The following is a 20583-nucleotide window of genomic DNA, read 5'->3' on the forward strand; positions in this document are numbered from 1 at the left end:
GAGAGCTACCATAGTAGCCCCTTTCCTGTAAGACTAAAATAGCCCCTTTCCCACAAACTAAATTAGGTTCTAAAATTCATCCTGACAATGCATTTTATGTACTTTTGGGTATATCCTGCACTTTTTTCTTATTCTCTTCAATCACTCCCCTGGTACTATTTCTCTCGCTAGCTATTGTTTAAAATTTAAGGCCAAATTATCTGGCTTTTGCAACTTTCTTCTTGTGTTCATATAGTTATATTAGACAAGACACGTTTGCAATGTCTATGTGAATCCTAGTGTTTGTTTTCCCAGTTATTTGGTGATTACTTTGTTTCTAATATTTTGTGTTTTACATGATTTGAAACATTTTCTGTAGTTAGTTTTTGGTGATCACTTCATAACTAATATCCTTCTGACTTGATAGTGCAGGTGATCTTCACCTTTACCCTGTTACAGTCAAAGCACAAACTGGAGAGAAGCTTGAGCTTCAGGTGAGTTGGCTTCATCAATAAGCTATTATTTGTTATTATGTCTTACTGAGTGCAAGAGATGTGTTGGTTGTACTCATTTTGTCCAGTACATTGAGCTAGCACACACCTCTTGCTATTGTATGTGGTGTGTTCGGTCCAATGAGTTGGGTTTGACACCTGATCTAATGGTAGATGAGTGTCTGTCGGCTTATTATACAAGACAAAATGAGTTCACAAAACATTTATCTTGTTCGAGACCTAATCTAATTATCTCAATTGGTTCTTATCAGTATAAAAGTTGTTTGAGTCTGCTTTCGGATCATTTAACTTCTTAAATTATTTATTGTATGAAGTTTACAGCTTCGCAATTCTATCTTTTTATTTTTTGTATATGGTGCAATTCTATTTTATTATAACCATAACAGGTTTCGTCTAAGTAGTTCGATTGATTTACAGTTGAATCCAGGTGATTCTGTTATGGATATTAGACAGTTCCTTCTTGATGCTTCAGAAACATGTTTTATTACATGCTATGACTTGCTGCTGCACACAAAGGACGGGTCCACCCACCACCTCGAAGATTATAACGAAATTTCTGAGGTAGCTGATATTACCACTGGAGATTGCACCTTGGAAATGGTTCCTGGTATATCAACAAACTTCCACTCTTGGAGCAATTATATATTTAGACTTAATTGCATTGCACTATAACACTTTGTCTTTGCAGCAATATATGATGATAGATCTATAAGGGCTCATGTTCACCGAACTAGAGAGCTGCTTTCGCTTTCTAATGTCCATGCTTCACTATCCACATCATAATATTTGGTATATTAGTTTGTTTATTTTGTGTCCTATTCAGTTACACTGTTCTGCATCTTCATATGTATCTAGATACTTCGAAACCTGAGGTTCCTGAGCTTGATGGACTTGGTTATATGGAGGATGTCTCTGGTTCATTGGGGAATTTGCTATCATCCCCATTGAAAGATATTAAATGCGTAGAGAGCATAGTATTTTCATCCTTTAACCCCCCTCCGAGCTATAGAAGGTACCTTGAGAAACATCCTCCTCATTAATATCATTTCATAGGCTTTTTCATCAACAAAATATCATTTCATTTCCTCGTTTTTTTATGTTGGAGTCTATGGTGCCTATGATTATGGTAGCAATGGTGAAGTGGTGTTAAAATAAAGTCACACTTTTTTACATTTTGGTAGCATTTTTTTTATTTTTTTAAAATAAAATGCGTTGTTAAATAGTAAAAAAGCGTTATTTTAGTTTTAGCAACACTTTTTAAGACACCATTGCCACTATAGCATAGGCACCATAGCATGCACCTTATTTTATATGGTTTTTAAAATGGCTGTTTTGCTAGCGCAGGCTTGTCGGAGATTTGATTTACTTAGATGTGGTAACTCTTGAGGGTAATAAATTTTGTATTACTGGGAGTACAAAACTTTTCTATGTCAATTCAAGCTCAGCAAACTCTCTTGATCCAAGGCCAAGTAAGGCCACTTTTGAAGCAACAACTCTTGTCGTACTCTTACAGAAGATTAGTTCCAAGTTCAAGAAAGGTAGTAAAGTGTACTTAAAGTTTCTCTAATTTGTTTTGGCAAGCTAAACTGATAACCATTTTATTTTTATTTTTTTAAAGCTTTCCGGGAAATATTGGACAGTAGAGCTGCTGCCCATCCTTTTGAAAATGTGCAATCTTTGTTGCCGCCTAATTCGTGGCTTGGGCCATATCCCGTTCCTGGTAAGCGCTTGCTCTAGCTGTTTGTTTTATCGGTATTATCTTTTCAATTCTATCTATGGTTGTAATAGTCGTCCCTCTTCTTTAGTGATAGTTGATATATTCTCCCCCATCTGTTGGTTTGGAGAGAAAATTGTCAAGTGAAGAGTCTTTATTTTATCACATCTAAAACTTGGTCCTGTTGGCTAGTTGGTTTTCATGCATTTTGAGATGCAAGCAAGGTCTTTAGCAAGTTGTGGGATATAATATCCCTTGATATTTTTCTCTTTGAATGTATGGACATTTTTTTATATGCTATGAAGACCAAGAATAAGTTCCCATGGAAATTTTGAAGACTTGGATTCTATGATGCTATTATTATGGTGCCTATGGTGGCTATAAAATCTTACCAATACTTGAAAAGTGTAGCAAAAATTATAAGAAATAACATGACGATATCACCTAGTAGGCTTCAAAAGTTTAAAGAAGAAATTATCAAGTTATCTCAAATAATTAATCAAAAAATGATGATTTTACCTAATGTTAGTTCTAATGACATAGAATTTTTAAAATCAATACAAAATGATTTTATACAATATGTTTTATTTAATGAACTCAACCCTTAAAGAAACTATTTTTCTTGTGGAACTTAAAAAGATTGTCATCATAATAGTAATTTCTATATTGTAACCATACACTTGATTCTCAACTAAATACCATAGTTTGTTTTCTTTTATTAATGCATACATGTTATAAAAAAGGATAAAGAAAAATTAGAAGAAAATTTAAATCATTAACTAATGAAATTGAGCAGTTATTTAAAAATTATTGTTCTGAAATTTTGGAAGCAGAACCAGATAATGAATTTTGAAAAAAAGAAAAAGAAAGAACAAATAAAAAAAAAGTGTGATCAAATTCAAAAGTGTTGCATATACGTAAAAGAGAAATGCTCAAAGGCTATCAGAATTTATTGTTTTTGGCCATTACTTTTAACCATCAACTCAATTCTTTTAGTCTAGTAATTCAACAACATACTTTTAAACATTGATGACTAACTGGTGGCCAAAAAACAATAAATTCTGAAGGCCCTCTAGTCTTTCTCAACTTAAAATAGTAAAAAAGTGCGATCTTTGGCACCATAGGCACCATATTACTAGGCATCATAGAAGCCACTTTTTATTGGATCAAACTCTTCTAAAGTGAGGAGATTAGTAAAGTGGGAAGTGAGGAGTTAATCATTCTTAAATTAAGATGGTGAAACTCACATATGATGGAAGTTACAAATCCAATGGTGACCCTTCACTTTACATTTTACTAATTTTCTCACTTTAGAGATCTTTGTTTGTCCCTTGTTATGAATTTAATTTTGATGCACGAAGTAGTGTTACCTGTGAATCCAATTATGTAATACCATGTAAGAAAAAATAACACTATCGCATGAATAGTCATCCAAGAAAATGGATGTGATTGGACGACTCTTTTATTATATCAGGTTTTGCTAATGGGTGCCCTGGCCGCTCTATATGGAAGCCAAAAAGGAAAAAGAAAATGAAGTTATTGATGCATTCAAAACTCAAATAAAACTTTTACTTCTTTTTCTAAAATAATAAAACTTCCACTTTGAGCCTTTAAATAGTATTGTTACTTGTTAGGGCATTCATTCGCAAACCGTTATTATTTTTCTCAATACGACGCAACTGCTTTTCAGTACATACTTCAGTAGTCTGACACATAGATCTTTGCAACATTTCAGTCATTAAATTAAATCGGAACAGCAAAAGGAATCAATTTTTTATCCTATTCTGGTAGCCTCTGATGGTCAATCTCTGTAACTCATTATGGATTCGAAACTTAAGTGATAATGAAGGATGATTGAGAAAATCAGCATGCTTTGAGTTATTGTAATAATAATTGATGCTAATTGTGTTTCTGTATATAAGTTGGATTCATCTTCAGAATGACAGGAACTTATTAAGCTTATTTGCATCTTGAGCGATACCTCTTTTCTTCTCTTCTAGAAATTTATGGAAGATATCTTAATGTATTTTCTTTTTATTTCCTTTTGTTTAGACATCTCTTGTAGTATTGACTCAGGTGTGAATAAAAATTCTGATGCTGGCTTGATATATTTGCAATGTCATTTTCTTTGCTTTCAGATCATAGACGTGACGCAGCTAGAGCTGAGAATGCCTTGACTCTTTTGTATGGCAGTGAGCCAATTGGTATGCAAAGAGACTGGAATGAGGAATTGCAATCTTGTAGAGAATTTCCTCATACAACTCCACAGGAGAGGTACCATTATTTTCAAATTCATAAATTGAAACCTTTGGAGTTCTGCATGTTTTATGTTGAGAATGACATAATCATCCGTTATCCTTGTTTCTTGGATGATTTTCCCATTACTGCAGGATATTACGGGATCGGGCACTTTATAAAGTGACATCAGACTTTGTTGATGCAGCCATCAATGGTGCTGTTGGAGTGATCAGTGGCTGCATCCCCCCAATAAACCCAACCGATCCAGAATGCTTTCACATGTTAGTGTTCTATAACTGTTCTGAAGCTTGAGCTATTTGCTACAGATATACTTCATTTCCTTAGTATCTTGGTTTCTCCTGCATTGTCCAGAATCTTGGTGTAGTTTGTATGACTTTTTATTATCTCTCATGTTGCACCTTTCTCCACAGAATAGGTTGCTTTGTACCTGGAACTTGGAAAATATTCAGCTAATTAATGTTATTTTATTAATAGGTATGTGCACAACAACATATTCTTCAGTTTTGCTGTTGATGCTGACCTTGAGAAGCTGTCAAAGAAACATGTAGATGCTAGTTTGAAAGCATGTGGCACTGTGCAAAGTTCTGATAAATCATCTTATAATCCACCTCTTGGAGAAAGTCGTCAGGTTCCCAATGGGGGGAAAGATGATGGTTCAGTTTCAGAAGAACTTGTTAATGGTACAGAAATCACTGCCGATGGGTCAACTGAAACTCAGTTGGCTGAGAGCGAACAGGCAACATATGCTTCTGCAAACAATGATTTGAAAGGGACCAAAGCCTACCAGGAAGCTGATGTCGCTGGGCTGTATAATCTTGCTATGGCTATAATTGACTACAGGGGCCATAGAGTGGTTGCTCAGGTGTGTAGTCAAGCACAAACTGGCTTATTGATAACTTTATCCGTTCTTTGAAATTATGATGAGTTGTCAGAGGTTATAAGCATGACAAGACATCAATTTATATTGAATATATGGATATATGAATTTATGTTCAGTTTCTTCCGTATTTTCTTTTAAAGTCCCCATGCTCCATTGCATCAGTGACGTCTTGTTACCTGTTGCAGCATAGATGTTTGTAAATCTCAATATGACTGCTATTAGTATTGAGAAACCAATATGAAGGCTAGAATACTTTTAAGCTGAATCTAGGTGAACTAGTGGATTGGTTTACAAAGAATAACTTGATAAATGTTTTTGGAGTTCCTGATATAATCTATATGCTTCACTTTCTCAAATAATACTGTCGTTTATTTTCTTAAAAGAATGGCCAATACACACCTAATTAAGTAAACTCGTTAAATTGTTCAACTTTTCCACAGAGATATTTGATGGATTTTGGACTTGAAGTCAGCTTCTTCGTCCTTTTAATTTAAAATAGATAAATCATTGTTCATAATTTAAATTGTGTTGTGATTGTGAAATTATATATTGTGCTGCAGAGTGTTTTACCTGGCATTCTTCAAGGGGACAAGTCAGACTCTCTCTTGTATGGCTCTGTTGATAATGGAAAGAAAATTTGCTGGAATGAAGAATTTCATTCTAAGGTAAGGAAGGTGGAACTTTAATTAACGAGGCTGTCAACTTTAAGTTTTAAGCGTTACTGTCTAGAACTATGTGAGGGACCATGCCTCCTACTCCGGGGTAATACCCATTGTAAGAATATTTGTTCAAGCCGAAAAGAACAGCTTTAACTTGTATTATACTATACTCTTATCTATAAATTGTAACCATATACTCTTTTTCCTTATGTTCCACCTCTTGTAACTTAGCTTTTCTTATATTAGGTTGCAGATGCAGCCAAACGCCTTCATTTGAAGGAACATTCGGTCCTTGATGGATCTGGAAATGCTTTCAAATTAGCTGCGCCTGTGGAATGCAAGGGAATTGTTGGTGGTGATGACCGGTAGTTGCTCGAGTTATTGTTATTTTACATTCTGTACACTGTTGATGACCTCCTTTCTGTGTAATTGTGTATGCATTATAGTATAGGGGTGCTTTCGTACCACAGTGAAGATTTTGGTTTGAATATTGTGGATATATTTATTTGAATATGAGATTTATTGTTTAAAAGTGTTATTGAATTTTGACATTAAATTATTGATTATAGTGTTCTAGTTTAATTGATCACATGTTCACAACTCGCATTTGTGTTATCTATTATCTATTGCACAACATTCTTGCACTGATTCTGATCTCATTTTGTAAATTCTGTAACCAAATCAGGCATTATCTTCTTGATTTGTTGAGGGTGACTCCTCGGGATGCAAACTATACTGGACCTGGTTCTCGATTTTGTATCTTGAGACCAGAATTAATTACTGCCTATTGCCAGGTAAGCGAAATATTCTGACAACACTTCAGGATTTGTTATGAATACACAGTTTGACAGAACTCTCTGTGTCAATAGGCCCAAGCAGTGGAGACATCAAAATCTGAGACAACTTCTCAAGAGGCTTCTAACGTGGCTGCAGAATATATATATATATATATTGGTTTTCTTTTAAAAATCATTTTGTTTGTTTCTTCATCCCTTCCTGCTTTTAGGGAAATATTGGCTCTTCTTTTCTGTATTCTTTAATTGTCTGATATGCAATGTATCTTGTTTTTATGGTATCTTATCCATTATGACCTTGTGAATTAATCATTTTCAACTATTTTGAAAAGAAGCCACTTGTTTCAACTTCATCTAGTGAGCATATCATTTTTGTGATTTCTGCACTTGTTTGAACACTACTGCATGGTGGCCTACAGTTTTTATTTTTAGCTTCTGTGGAACTAAAGTATAATTAAGATACATGACAACTTGAGTATTTAATTGATCATTGAATTATGTTTCCAGCAGAAAGGCTTAATGTTGGAATGGAAAACCATAAGCATTAATTTGATGCTTCTTGTTTACTTCATTTTCATTTTTAATAAATAATGGTTATCTTGACAATATGATCCCTTTGACCTTGCATTTGTAGAAAACTGGTCATATTTTATATACTTGATTGGTTGACCAGTTGAACATTCTGAAACATTGGTGGTAACAATATCCTGTTATTGCAACTCAGTATCATGTCAAATGATTTCATTAGTTACTCTAAGGTTTGTGGGGATTAATGATATTTTCATGCTGATTATGCTCCTCCAATAAAGCATGTATCAACTGTGGTTATTTGCTTTGATTGTTTCTGCAGGACATTACAAAGGAAGAGAAAACAGTGACTAAGGAAGAGAAAACGGGGGATACCAAAGAGCTTGTTTCGGCATCTGATGAAGCTTCAGATTGTCGTGAGGAAATTGTTTTTAATCCTAACGTTTTCACTGAATTCAAATTGGCTGGGGAACCCGAGGTCTTTTTTCAAATATCCTCTTGTTTATCTGTTCCCATTTATCTCCATGTAGCCTGGATGTTCTTTCCATTTGAGAATTTTATTGATATCCTGGAGCATTTATTTTATTTATGTATATTTGTTCGTATTCTTCAGGAAATAGCAGCTGATGAGGATAATGTGAGGAAAGTTAGTCTATATCTTACTGATGTTGTGCTTCCTAAGTTTGTACAAGATCTATGCACACTTGAAGTTTCACCTATGGATGGCCAGACATTAACCGAAGCACTCCATGCTCATGGAATTAATGTTCGCTATATTGGCAAAGTAAGCTTGGTCAATATTGCTCTAAAAGTTTAGTTGATCCAATGGATCAAGTGCCATTTCTTTTTGGTGGTTTTCCTGATAGATGTTTAATTTGTCATTTGATAATTCATGTTACTTTTTTCCGTGAAAGGTGGCTGGAGGTACTAAACATCTGCCTCATCTATGGGATCTTTGTAATAATGAAATTGTTGTGAGATCTGCAAAGCATGTTATCAAGGTAAAAGAACAATTTTGAGCTTCAGCATTTTGGTACCTGTGTTTTTCTACTTTCGGTTTTGATTTTAATAATTCGGGATCAGTCATTGATCTTGTAATTCATGTTTGAACTGAACAGTCTGATTTTGAATTAGAGCCGGGGGGGTCTCCACTATATCTAAGATGTACTATGAATTTGTATAGGTTGTGACTGCTTCATAGCTAGGGTTGCCAAAAATTATTCATAGTTCCAAAGTGCTTCCTAATTTAACGCAATTTGAGTCAGAAAATGTTAGGGACTGTTTGGTTTCATTATTTTCTATTTTCATTCAGTCAAATGAGTCATTTTCCTGAATGAAGAGAAACTAGTCTAGAAATATACTAATGATCTACAGAAAGGTAAAAATATACTTGGATAGATGTGGAAGAAAACAATATTATAAAGAATGTTTTCTGAATGTGCAAGTTTCAAAAATTCGGATTTGATGTATTCAGTGTTTCTTTTGAAATATTCCGGAGCGGATGTAATGGTTTGTTGGTAATGTCATGAAACACGAATTAATTCACTTTTTTCTTTGCAAGGCTCCTGTATTCGTTTACTCATACATTAGTTCATTCATTTTCTTTTCCCAAAAAATTCAATGCTGCTTGCTCTGACTCTCCAATATAATAAGAGAATTAAATTTGTTTGCTGCAAGGTTTGAACGCAGCCTAATGTGCTTACAACTAGTTCGCTTTGCAGTTGTGTCACACACAATTACGATTCAACTACTACATCTTGAAAATTGAAACCAAATAACTTTTCACTTTTTTCTATATCTGAACAGAATATATTTTTATAGAACATTTTCTAAAATCTGAAAATATGAAATTGAAAATAAGTGGCAAAAAGTAGTAAATGTTTTTCATAAACCAATTGCACCCTTATTTGTTCTACTACTACTTGTTAGATGTCAGGGTTGACCTGTCCTAAGTTATATCATTTTTCTTACAAGGGTCTGCAGATGGCCCTTGATTTTGTTTCATGAATTCCAGTCCATGAGAAATGTGATAGACTTTTTTTATACTAAAATGTAATATGTTAGTCATATTGGTCGCATTAAGCTGTATGTTAGAAATCACTTCACCTAATTCAGATTCACTGATAATCAAATGATATTAAACATTTTGCTTCTGAGATTTCATGACTTTTTCATTTCTTCTAATCATGTACTAATCGCAGGAATTGTTGAGAGAAACAGAGGATCATGATCTTGCATTGGCTGTATCTCATTTCTTGAACTGCCTATTTGGAAATTGTCAAGCATCCGGTGGAAAAGTTACTCCTAATGGTGCACAATCCAAAACTCCCAAGAAGGCAAGTCCATAATGGTTCACTTTTTAAGATAACTGGAGCTAAACTTTCCTAATTTGCTGTTCTTTGAGCCATGATTACCTTAATTAATTTGTCAACTCTGCTTTTGTCTTCATATGATGTACAAATCACTGTAAATTCCTGTCAAATCTTATACACTACAAAGTTTTTGGTGGATTAATTTCTAACTCTTACTTTTATATTTACAGGAACATGCTGGGCATCGATCTACAGGAAAGAAAGGGCAAGCACGATGGAAAGGCAGGACATCTTTGAGGAAGAGTCAACCTTTATACATGAATATGAGCTCTGAAGCCTTATGGTCAGAAATTCGAGAATTTGCAGTGGTCAAATATGAGGTACCAATTATTTTTTAACGAAAGATTTAGTTGTTAACCATGACATTGGATTATTATTGGTTTTCTATGTGGTGTTTGCTTAATAGGTCTGCATTCCGTTATAACCCTATATTGATATGCTCACTTCTTTAGCTGTGTACAAGGACATCTGTGTTTCTTTCCTTCTTATCATATCATTACATCTATATATCTGTTACTTAAACTGTAATTTCAACTCAATTTGTTGCAGTTTGAGTTGCCAGAGGATACAAGGTCACGTGTAAAGAAAATTTCTGTTCTACGAAATTTCTGTCAGAAGGTAAGTGTACAATTAGTTATGGTTCATTCAATTCATAGGTGAATTTGTCAGTGCCGTACATAACTTATGCTGAATATTCATTTCTGATCTTTCACTACTTCCAACTCCATGAAGCTTTTGAAGAATTCGTTCCTTTTTTAATCTTTGCTTTCAAACTGTGCTTCTTTGGTGATGCTGCTTTAATGAAAAGAAGCATATGATATGTTAGGATATCTTTTCCTTCGTTTTTTCTGAAAATAGTATTAGATTTCCTATTACATACATTATTTTCATTTGGTGAAGTTATTTCGGTCTTTCTGTATTCGCTGAAGTTCTGCAGTGCATGCTAGCTGTTGCTGTCATATATATATAAATTGGTTGAATTAATAGAACTGCACTGTCACATTTTGCCATTATATCTTAATGCTTATATACTTGCTACTTGAGTATGCGTCAGCATGTCTTAATAATACTTGGTTTTCAGGTTGGTATATCTGTTGCAGCTCGTAAATATGATCTTAATTCTGCAACGCCTTTCCAAACATCAGATGTCTTGGATCTCTGTCCAGTGGTCAAGCATTCAGTTCCCACCTGTTCTGAAGCCAAAGAACTAGTAGAAACAGGAAAGCTTCAATTAGCTGAGGTATCTAACTTGCTTTGTATAATATATATAATAAATGCATTTGAACCACAGGAGTGAGCTAACAATTGAGGGATTTTTTGTAGTTTGTAGGAAGTTACAGGCTTATAGCTTTCATTAAGCTGCAGGTGTAATTTATTTATTGGGTGAAGTTGTTATAAGGATGGAATTTACAGAAGGGGATAAGCCATCCTCACATAGATACCAAGAATATAGTGAAGATCTAAAAAGTTTAACTATGTAGCAATTCATGCGAATCCCTGTGAATATCAGCTAAGTCCCCATTAAAAAGACAATGTGCTGAGCACCAAAAGAAATCCACAAAGGATAATCCGTCCCAAATAGAATCAATAGAAAAATGCATCATTGAAACGCTGGAGTACCTTCCAACCTAATACACAAAGGCACTACAAAAGCCCTGGATTTCTACAAAATCTTTGCTTCTTTACATGATCCAAAACCTCTGAAATTACGTGAGTAGACACTGATGTAGGTTTATAGGGAATCCTCAATTTCTTACAGATATCCAACTCGACTAATTCACAGAGATCTCACTGTGGAACATTCCAAACCATACATTTTGCAAATTTTAGAACATGTAATTAGTGTTAATCCAATAAAAAACAGTGGCCCCATAAACCCAAATATTTTAATAGATAGCTTTCTTCTTTAGCTTGCATCCTCATGACTAAGCTTTAAATCTTTGGGCATGTTTTTACTGTAAAATAATTTTGTAGTTTTACTTCAATATATTGGTCCCTCGTCCCCCCACCCTACCCCAATGCACCATAAAAGAGCCCCGAGGCTGAGTTTTTTCCAACAAAAATGAACTGTTGTTTGATTTTTCCTCTGATGCAGGGCATGCTCAGTGAAGCCTACACATCATTTTCAGAGGCATTCTCAATTTTACAACAGGCATGAAATTTCCATTTTCTTTTTTTGACTCCTCTCGGAATTATTTTGTGCATAAAATAATTTTTCTTAAATGCACTGCAGGTTACTGGCCCTATGCATCGTGTGGTTGCCAACTGCTGTCGGTATGTCTATTTATTTCTAGTGGGTTTGCATGTTCTTAAAAATTCTTTATTTTAATGGCAGTTCTTGCAAAGGTAGACTTGAGATAATAACCACAATCTGCAATTCTTCATTTCTTGCAAGGGTAAACTGAGATATGGACATATAATTATTCTCATGTTGAAATGAAACTGATAATAAAGTGTAATATTATACTTAATTTCCTCCAAGAACTCCTCTAGTAAGTAGTACTGATATCAGTGAGGACTGAGGAATCAATGCCTAGGAAGCCATTGTGTGATAAGATAAAACTCAAAATCGGATAGAAGAAAAACAGGCACAGTTTCTTCGAGAGATCTGTTACATCTCGCAAAATCTCATTCAGAAATTACTTACCTCTATCATTCTTCCCTCAACGTTTATATTTCCCACACACTGTCAATTCCTTCCTAACACACTGCTCTCCCTGTCTTGGGATATTAGTTATAGCTTTAAACCCTTCTTTTGCCCCGTTTTCTCACATGTTGTATTGTAAGATTGCCTAACACGTTATTTTTTGTTGTTGATGCCTTGTAAAGTTTAGGAGTTATAGCAAACTTTGGATCTTCCATTTATAGGTTCAAATTTTTGTTGAAGCACATACATCTAGTGAATTTTGTTTCAATTAAATTATTGAATTTCAGGTATCTTGCCATGGTTTTATATCATGCTGGAGACATGGCTGGGGCTATAATGCAACAGCATAAAGAACTAATAATAAATGAACGTTGTCTTGGTTTAGATCATCCCGATACTGCACACAGGTATTCCCTGCTCTCAATCTTTTTGGTTAATCTGTATAATGTTTTACTATTTCTGTATTTTTTCTGTCCTTGTATTTTTACATTATTTAACTAAATGAAATTACCAAAAGAATCCTCTCTACCCCCCCCCTCTCTCTCCCGTTCCCCACAACAACAAAAATTGTAATGGTTAAAATTGTTCACCTTGTTTTTATTTCATATATTTGACCATTTATTATAATTAAAATATTTTTTATTTTTATATAGAAAAAGATTTTAATTAAAGAGAATGTACAGAAGAGGACGACGCAGTTATCTTTTTATTATAGGTGTTCATGTATTTTGCTCTATAGTTTCCATGTGATCGGGATTCACAACCCTCCTCTTTTATGTGAGTTTGGTGTATGTTTTTGCCCGATGATATTGTCCATTTAGGTAAGTCAAGGGAAGATTTAAATGAGAAGTTGGATCTGACATGTTTTGGAAATACATGGTTTACGCATAAATCGCAATAAGACAAAAGTATATGGAGTGTAAGTTTAGTAAGGAAGAGGAAAATTTAAGAGATTTAAATATTTTGGTTGTTATTCAAAGTGGAGGAGTGATTCATGCTTCATATACAATAAAAGGTTAATTTCATTAGACAAGTTATATTGTATGGAATGGAGTGTTAGGTGGTAAATGGGGAGCATGAGCTTAATCTTAGTGTGAGATGAGGATGTTTCTGAGTAAGTGGTTATACTCTTATAGACATAATAAGAAATCAGGTCGAGAGGAAAAAAAATTGGAGCAGTTCTTATTGTAGAAAAGATGGCGAAATCTCATTTTAGGAGGTTTGGACATGAGAGGAGAAGAGCAATATATTGTTTCCATCGGCAGTTTGATGAATATCGATAACTTCCTAATGCTGGATCGTATTTTTTTTATTTTAGGAGTGTTTAGTCATGTGTACTTTTTTTTTTGGGGGGGTGGGGGGTGGTATATCGCACATATTATGGGACAGCTTGTTCATTGTTTTGTTAACATGGCAATATAGGAACACTTTTAATTACATGGTGATACAAGGTTGGGTATCTATGTAAAAATCTTGGACAATTACAGTGCATCAAGATTAAATAAATGTTAGTTGGATCTTAAAACCTTAAATATCTTCTCATATTGGTTCAAGGTGTGCTCTCATTTTCCAGACACGAATATATGTATTATAGAACATGATCTAGGACATTTTTGATCGGTGATTGTTGTTGCAGTTATGGTAATATGGCTCTCTTCTATCATGGACTTAACCAGACAGAACTTGCTCTCCGCCATATGTCCCGAGCCTTGCTGTTATTAAGTTTGTCATCAGGGCCAGATCATCCAGATGTTGCAGCTACTTTTATCAATGTTGCAATGATGTATCAGGACATAGGAAAGATGAACACAGCTCTTCGATATCTGCAAGAAGCATTGAAGAAAAATGAGAGGCTTCTTGGTGAAGAACATATTCAAACTGCAGTTTGTTATCATGCTCTTGCCATTGCATTTAATTGTATGGGTGCTTTCAAGCTTTCTCACCAGGTATGTACAGCCTCAAAGTTGGTTTCTGTTGGTAACAGTAGGTGGTTAACTGATTTGCGCATTTGGTTTACAGCATGAGAAGAGAACATATGATATACTTGTCAAACAACTCGGTGAAGACGATTCAAGGACGCGTGACTCACAAAACTGGATGAACACATTCAAGATGCGTGAGCTGCAGGTACAAAATATTTGTTTTCCAATTGGCTGAGAACTTTTATATTTCCGTATAATATCAGTTTACTCGTAGTTCTTACCTAAAGAATTTGTTTCTCAAATCTCAAGTATCTTCATTCTCGTACATTATGATTCACTTGTGGCTTATTCTGACAGACAAATGCCCAAAAGCAGAAAGGTCAAGCTCTGAATGCAGCGTCAGCTCAGAAAGCTCTTGATATCTTAAAGGTACCACGTGTTCTTTCTATATAGCATAGACTTTTTGCAACCAATCTTGAGTAGTATGCATTTTGGTTGTTTATTAATGAGAGAACAACCTTGTCGAAAAGGTTACACTCATCTCTTCCATTTCGTTGGCTTTTCCTTCTGTTAGTTATAAATGAGTTTAATGTTGTGGATTCATATCATAGAACTTTTATCTCTTCAAGACAAAATGCATTGCTTTTTTTTTTTCTCCTGACAATCGGGATTATAACGACAGGCGCACCCTGATTTGCTACATGCATTCCAAGCTGCTGCTGTTGCTGGAGGATCTGGAAGTTCAGGTGCCTCTGCCAACAAGTCCCTAAATGCTGCAGTAATGGGTGAGGGTCTCCCAAGAGGAAGGGGAATCGATGAAAGGGCTGCGCGTGCAGCTGCAGAAGTCAGGAAGAAGGCTGCAGCAAAGGGTTTGCTACTACGACCACATGGTGTGCCAGTGCAAGCCATGCCACCCCTTACCCAACTTATGAACATTATAAATTCAGGCATGACCCCGGATAGCGGGGCAAGCGGTAACGCAGAGGGAGCAAATGAAACAAATGATGTTCCTTCAACCGATGCAGTGGATGGCAAGAAAGACCAGTCACTGCCTAAGCCAGAAGCCCCTGTTGGATTAGGCAAGGGGTTGTCATCATTGGATGCCAAGAAACAAAAGCCAAAACCAAAGGCTGGCGCTTGAAATTTTGTAACATATATAAGATTTCCCTTGTTTCGAGCTTAGAAATTCTTTTTGAGCTGCTTGGGTTGACTAGTAACCTTTTTTTCCTGTGTTTTCACTCCCTTTTTCATATGGGCTCCGTATAAGGCATCCATGGTGATAGGTGAATGAAGGTGAGGTGCTTGTGATATCAGCACAATTTTTTTTCCTCCTTTTTCATCTGATTATTTAATGAGAATTTTCTAGTAAACTAAACGATTGGCATATATAGGGTAATAATTGTTTCATTTTGATGAAATTTCTTGTATTTGTAACCAAATTTGGTTGTCAATAGAAGTTAGACAAATTCAGTGCATAATACAAAATTTGTAGAAGATTTTGATCGCGGAATCTGTGGAAAAACAATATCTTGGGAAATGTTTATGCCCTTGGGAAATTGTACAATCATGGTACATGTGCAACAAAAATCAATTATCAAATTATTTATATAGAATATATGTGAAAATAAAAAATATATATTTAAAATATCATAAAAAATATGTATTTAGACATAAATATATGGTGATTAATTTGGTTGATTATTTGTATACATATAAATTTTGGATGTTGTAAATATCCTTTTATCCACCAAATTAAATATATCAATTTTTGTTACATTTGTTATATTAATACAATTTAATTTTAATCAAGAGGGTGACAATTATAAATTGGCAGTAAATCTTATGCATATTACATGAGACAAATGATCATTTCAAATTCAAGTATAAGATTCGAGTCAATTTTTTTAGCAAAAGCATTAGATTTTTATTTTGGTTTTATGTTTATCATTTTAAAAATGCTAAACGTTGAAGTCTTTTTATCAACTAAGTTGTTAAAACTTAAAAATAAAAACCTACTCACGTGCCACTCTCTCTCTCTTATTGGGTTCATTCTCTTTTTTAACGAATAACGTTTACTCTCGACACCTCGTTCTTCCTTCTTTTTTGATTTTTCACTGTATTGTGCTGTATTTTTTGTACATTTTATTTAGAATTTTACGTTAATTACATTTTGTCTTAGAATTTTTCAATCTACAATGCAATGCTTGTAAGATTGGATTTGAGTTTTAATTAAATATGCAAATCTTCTATGATAATGAAAAATCGTAGTTTAGATGAGTTAAATTATTGTTAGGGCATCCATAAAATAGTCTCTCTGAATTGGAATCTGTCTCAGACCATCGAAAAATAGGACATGACCTACAACCACACCAATACAAAACATTTCCACTTCTGTCACTGTAACACCCTAACTTTTAGCACGTTCATGATTGTACCAAAAGTGAGGCATTACTAACAATACTGAACCTTTAGTTTAATTTCACCTTTCAATTTTTAGGAAAAAGTCGAAAAGTTTTGTTTTTATTAATTAAAATCATATATCAAATATCTCCAAGCAATACTAGTCACATAATTATTAATAATAATAAATATCATACAAAAGAATTCAAATGAAACTCAGATACAACTCCTATCCCTCTGTATAAAATAAAATCTTAACTAATAAAGGCGAGAAAATTCTAGGAAAGCAACTCAACACATAAACTTGACTCAAATAAGACTAATAATCGCCCGCAATTTTAAACTGAGTCTTCGAACCTGTGTCACTGAAAGGGTGAAAGATTTTTGGGTGAAAACAAACCACGCATTCTCAGTAGGAAATGAGAATGCCGTAAGAGTAATGAAATAAAATGCAAATAATTAATTTTACTCAATAAAACTATATTTTTATCAAACCTTTTGAAAATAATTTTTATTACTACTTTATATAATTAATTATCTTCTTTAAATTTTTCGAACTTAAGACAAATCTCAATCACAACCTCAGTTCTCAATCACCTCAATACACAAACTAATAACACAGGAAACAGATCAACACACAAACAAATAGCAATAAGACAAACAGCACAATCACATAGAGACAAGATAAGCGAATATAATCAAATGCAAATGTGCAAACAATGATGATGGATGTCTAGTCCTATCACAGGTAATGAGTTCATTTTTCGGTTTCGACTCGCACATGATGCAATCCGACTCGCAAGTTAGATAAAGCATCACAGCGGCATAACCTCTGCAAGTTTTTACTTCTTGTAGGCGTTGATTCTCCAGCTGAAGTATGCCGAACATGACCTCTGCAAGTACTTGCAGGCGCTTATTCTCCAGCTGAAGCATGTGCCACTTTCTCCTTGAAGCCATTCCATACATACGAGCATCCCCGCACAATCATTCACACATAAAGCCCATGGCCTCCAATGAGCGTTATGTATCGCCGTCCTCACTAAGCTGTCTCTATTGTGTCAAGTGAGCGTTACGTATCGCCGTCCTTACTAGACACTTGACACTAAGGCCCAACAACTCTTCGGTGGCAGAGGTCCCTTTACTTAATAAACCAAATTCAAGTTATTTTTATTTAAAACTAACACCTCTTTTTATAACCTTTCTAAACCTCCGAAACCACTTTACTTAAAACAAGTTCTTCTTTCATACAAAAACCAATTCTTTCTTAACCATGATTTTTCCAACCCAACTTCAAAACCATTTTGGATTTAAACCTCTTTAAAAGAATCATTTATTAAGTAGATCTCACGGTAGGGTCTCGAGACTTTAGGGAGGACGATAGTGAAACTCAAAACATAAAGTCTTTCTTAATAAATCAAACCCAAACGTAAATCTTTTCTTAATAAATCAAAAGCCAAATAATACAATTTTTTAAGTCCAACATTTTTCTAAATATTTCAAACAAACTCTTAAGTTTCATAATAAAATTTCGACAGCATCTCCCCTAAAACTCGGACTTTGCACCCTTTTCGAGTTCCAACCGAACCATTCTCAACCTCTTTTCAAACATTTCCAAAATCAGAAATCATTTTCAAATCTCAGTTCAATACCAACAAATCAAACCGACTTTCCAACTCAACAATCAGAATTCTCAACATTCCTAAACAATCAAGAAATCAAATACATATTCATCACATTCAGTCACAAATGCAATTCAAATTTTTCATTCAATCATTCCATCAATCATAAATTATTTGCAAATATCCACCAGACTTCCATGCCATTCATAAATTAAAACAGTTAATTTCAACATGAAATCCTCTATCTTCGTACGAAATCAAAATCAACGAAAGTCCAAAATTTTTTGATCGAGCTGTTGAAGAAGAAAACATCAGAAATCGTCTGTGACTCCTAGGGGTGGAAACAGGCCAGGCCAGGCCAGGCTTTGCTCTTAACAGGCCTGGCCTGTCATACAGTTAATTGGCCTGAGCCTGGCCTGCAGCCTGTTATAGGCTCTTTATAAAGTACTAGGTCTGGCCTGTTATTCACCCTGGCCTGACCTGAAGCCTGTTAAAAGGCCTGATGATTTTTTTTTACAAAAATAAAAATATTATTTAAAAAAATTATTTTTTAATAAAAATTGTTATATATAATATGTCATATATTTAATATTTATAAAAAATTTTAAACTTCTAACGTATTTAAAATATACAAAAATATTTATAAAAAAATATAAATTTAAAATATCTCATAATTTTATTAATAATAAATAATTATTTATATATTTAATTATATTTTAACAGGCCCAGGCAGGCCTGCCAGGCCTTATAAGGCTAATTAGTAAGCCTGGACCTGGCCTATTAATGTATTAAGGCTTTTAAAAGAGCTTGGGCCTATACCTATTTTATAACAGGTCAGGCCAGGCCAGGCCAAACACAGGCCAGGCTGCAGGCCCCTGGCAGGCCGCCTGGCCTTTTACCACCCCTGGTGATTCCTAAAACTCCAATTGGCCGAACTCAATGGAAATAGAAGCTACGTCACCGTTAACTTCTGCCAGACAAAAGTAATGCCAACGTATAAAAGAGGAAGATACAGACACTTTTACCGGATTAGATTTTTAATTGGAGTTATGAATCTCAAGAAACCAAAGCCGGAATATAAAAAAAAAATCATGGTTCTCTCTCTTTCTCTCTCGGTCACGTTCTTCTCTTATCTCTCCATATTGTTTCGGTGGTGATTATCAAACAAATGAAAGACGATGATAGGTGCTTAAGGAAATAAAAAGAATAGGTGTCACATAGGTGTCACATTATGTATACATATACATATATGTAAACAAGTTGTACGTTTGCCTTTTTCTTGATTTTTGTTTTCTTAATGACTTAATGTCACGGCCTTGGACACACTCCAACGCTATCGTGCCGGCACTCGGACTTACTCAACCTCTTGAGCTAAGACCAAGTCAGCCTAACCCTCAATACTTAGCAAGAAAGCTAAGAATACAAGAGAAAGGAAGCTTTGGTGGAAGAACACTTTATTGCTCAAGTGTGGTTACAAATGATTCACACACACCCAAACTCTAACTCTTACCCCTATTTATAGCCATCCACCTCCTCAATGGATGGTTAGGATTAAATCTAATTAACGGTCCAGATTAATCATCCAGAACCTTCTTCACAAATATCTATCCTACCACAACTCTCTAAATGTTTCTAGATTATTCCATACCACTCTTTATACTTCTATATACATCTACACTCTTCTAGAATACTCTATGACCTTCCAGAGTCTTCTAGAACCTTCTAGGGTATTCCGGGACCTTCTAGAACATTCTAGAACATTCCGAAACCATCTAGAGTATTCTCAAACACTCCAGAAAACTATACAAACACTGTTAAATCTAACCTTCTAAAATTTTCTGTGACATTCTCCCCCACCTAATGCGCAGACGTCCTCGTCGCGTTCTGTTCATGATAGCGCTCTAAGTGTTCTTGGAATTGCCACAGATCTTCGCGAGTTTCCCAGCTAGCTTCGGTTATCGGGAGCCCTTTCCACTTGACCAAGTATTGGATACTTGGTGGCACCCCTCTTCGTCGCACGATGCGATTAGCTAAGATCTCTTCAATTTCTTTATCAAATGATCTAATTACCACAGGCGGAGCGCGACTTGAGTCACCTCTACTCGGTTCATCTTGGTCTCCATGATATGGTTTAAGCATACTCACATGGAAGACCGGGTGAATCTTCATAGAGGGAGGAAGTTGTACTTTGTAAGCAACCTCCCCAACACGTCCAATGATCTCAAATGGCCCTTCGTATTTGCGGATTAAGCCCTTATGAACCTTGCGAAAGGCTTTGAATTGTTGTGGAAGAAGTTT

General features: G+C 34.8%; 1 protein-coding gene across 1 annotated transcript in view; it reads left to right on the forward strand.

Moving 5' to 3' along the window:
- Positions 1-15760, forward strand: part of LOC107462638 (clustered mitochondria protein) — a gene marked incomplete in the record, with an annotated part of 17340 nt that extends 1580 nt beyond the window's left edge. The window contains 27 exon segments of the mRNA XM_052253393.1: positions 412-473; positions 909-1098; positions 1180-1273; positions 1321-1503; positions 1836-2029; positions 2110-2211; positions 4344-4479; positions 4596-4724; positions 4939-5326; positions 5905-6009; positions 6250-6368; positions 6689-6797; positions 6873-6941; positions 7639-7803; positions 7939-8109; positions 8240-8326; positions 9527-9661; positions 9868-10017; positions 10247-10315; positions 10779-10937; positions 11793-11849; positions 11931-11971; positions 12632-12751; positions 13981-14290; positions 14364-14471; positions 14624-14695; positions 14949-15760. Coding sequence (XP_052109353.1) covers positions 412-473; positions 909-1098; positions 1180-1273; positions 1321-1503; positions 1836-2029; positions 2110-2211; positions 4344-4479; positions 4596-4724; positions 4939-5326; positions 5905-6009; positions 6250-6368; positions 6689-6797; positions 6873-6941; positions 7639-7803; positions 7939-8109; positions 8240-8326; positions 9527-9661; positions 9868-10017; positions 10247-10315; positions 10779-10937; positions 11793-11849; positions 11931-11971; positions 12632-12751; positions 13981-14290; positions 14364-14471; positions 14624-14695; positions 14949-15407 — 3983 coding nt within the window.
- Between the last annotated feature and the right edge of the window lie 4823 nt (positions 15761-20583).

This window comes from Arachis duranensis, chromosome 8 (assembly GCF_000817695.3).
Source record: "Arachis duranensis cultivar V14167 chromosome 8, aradu.V14167.gnm2.J7QH, whole genome shotgun sequence".
NCBI lineage: Eukaryota > Viridiplantae > Streptophyta > Magnoliopsida > Fabales > Fabaceae > Arachis > Arachis duranensis.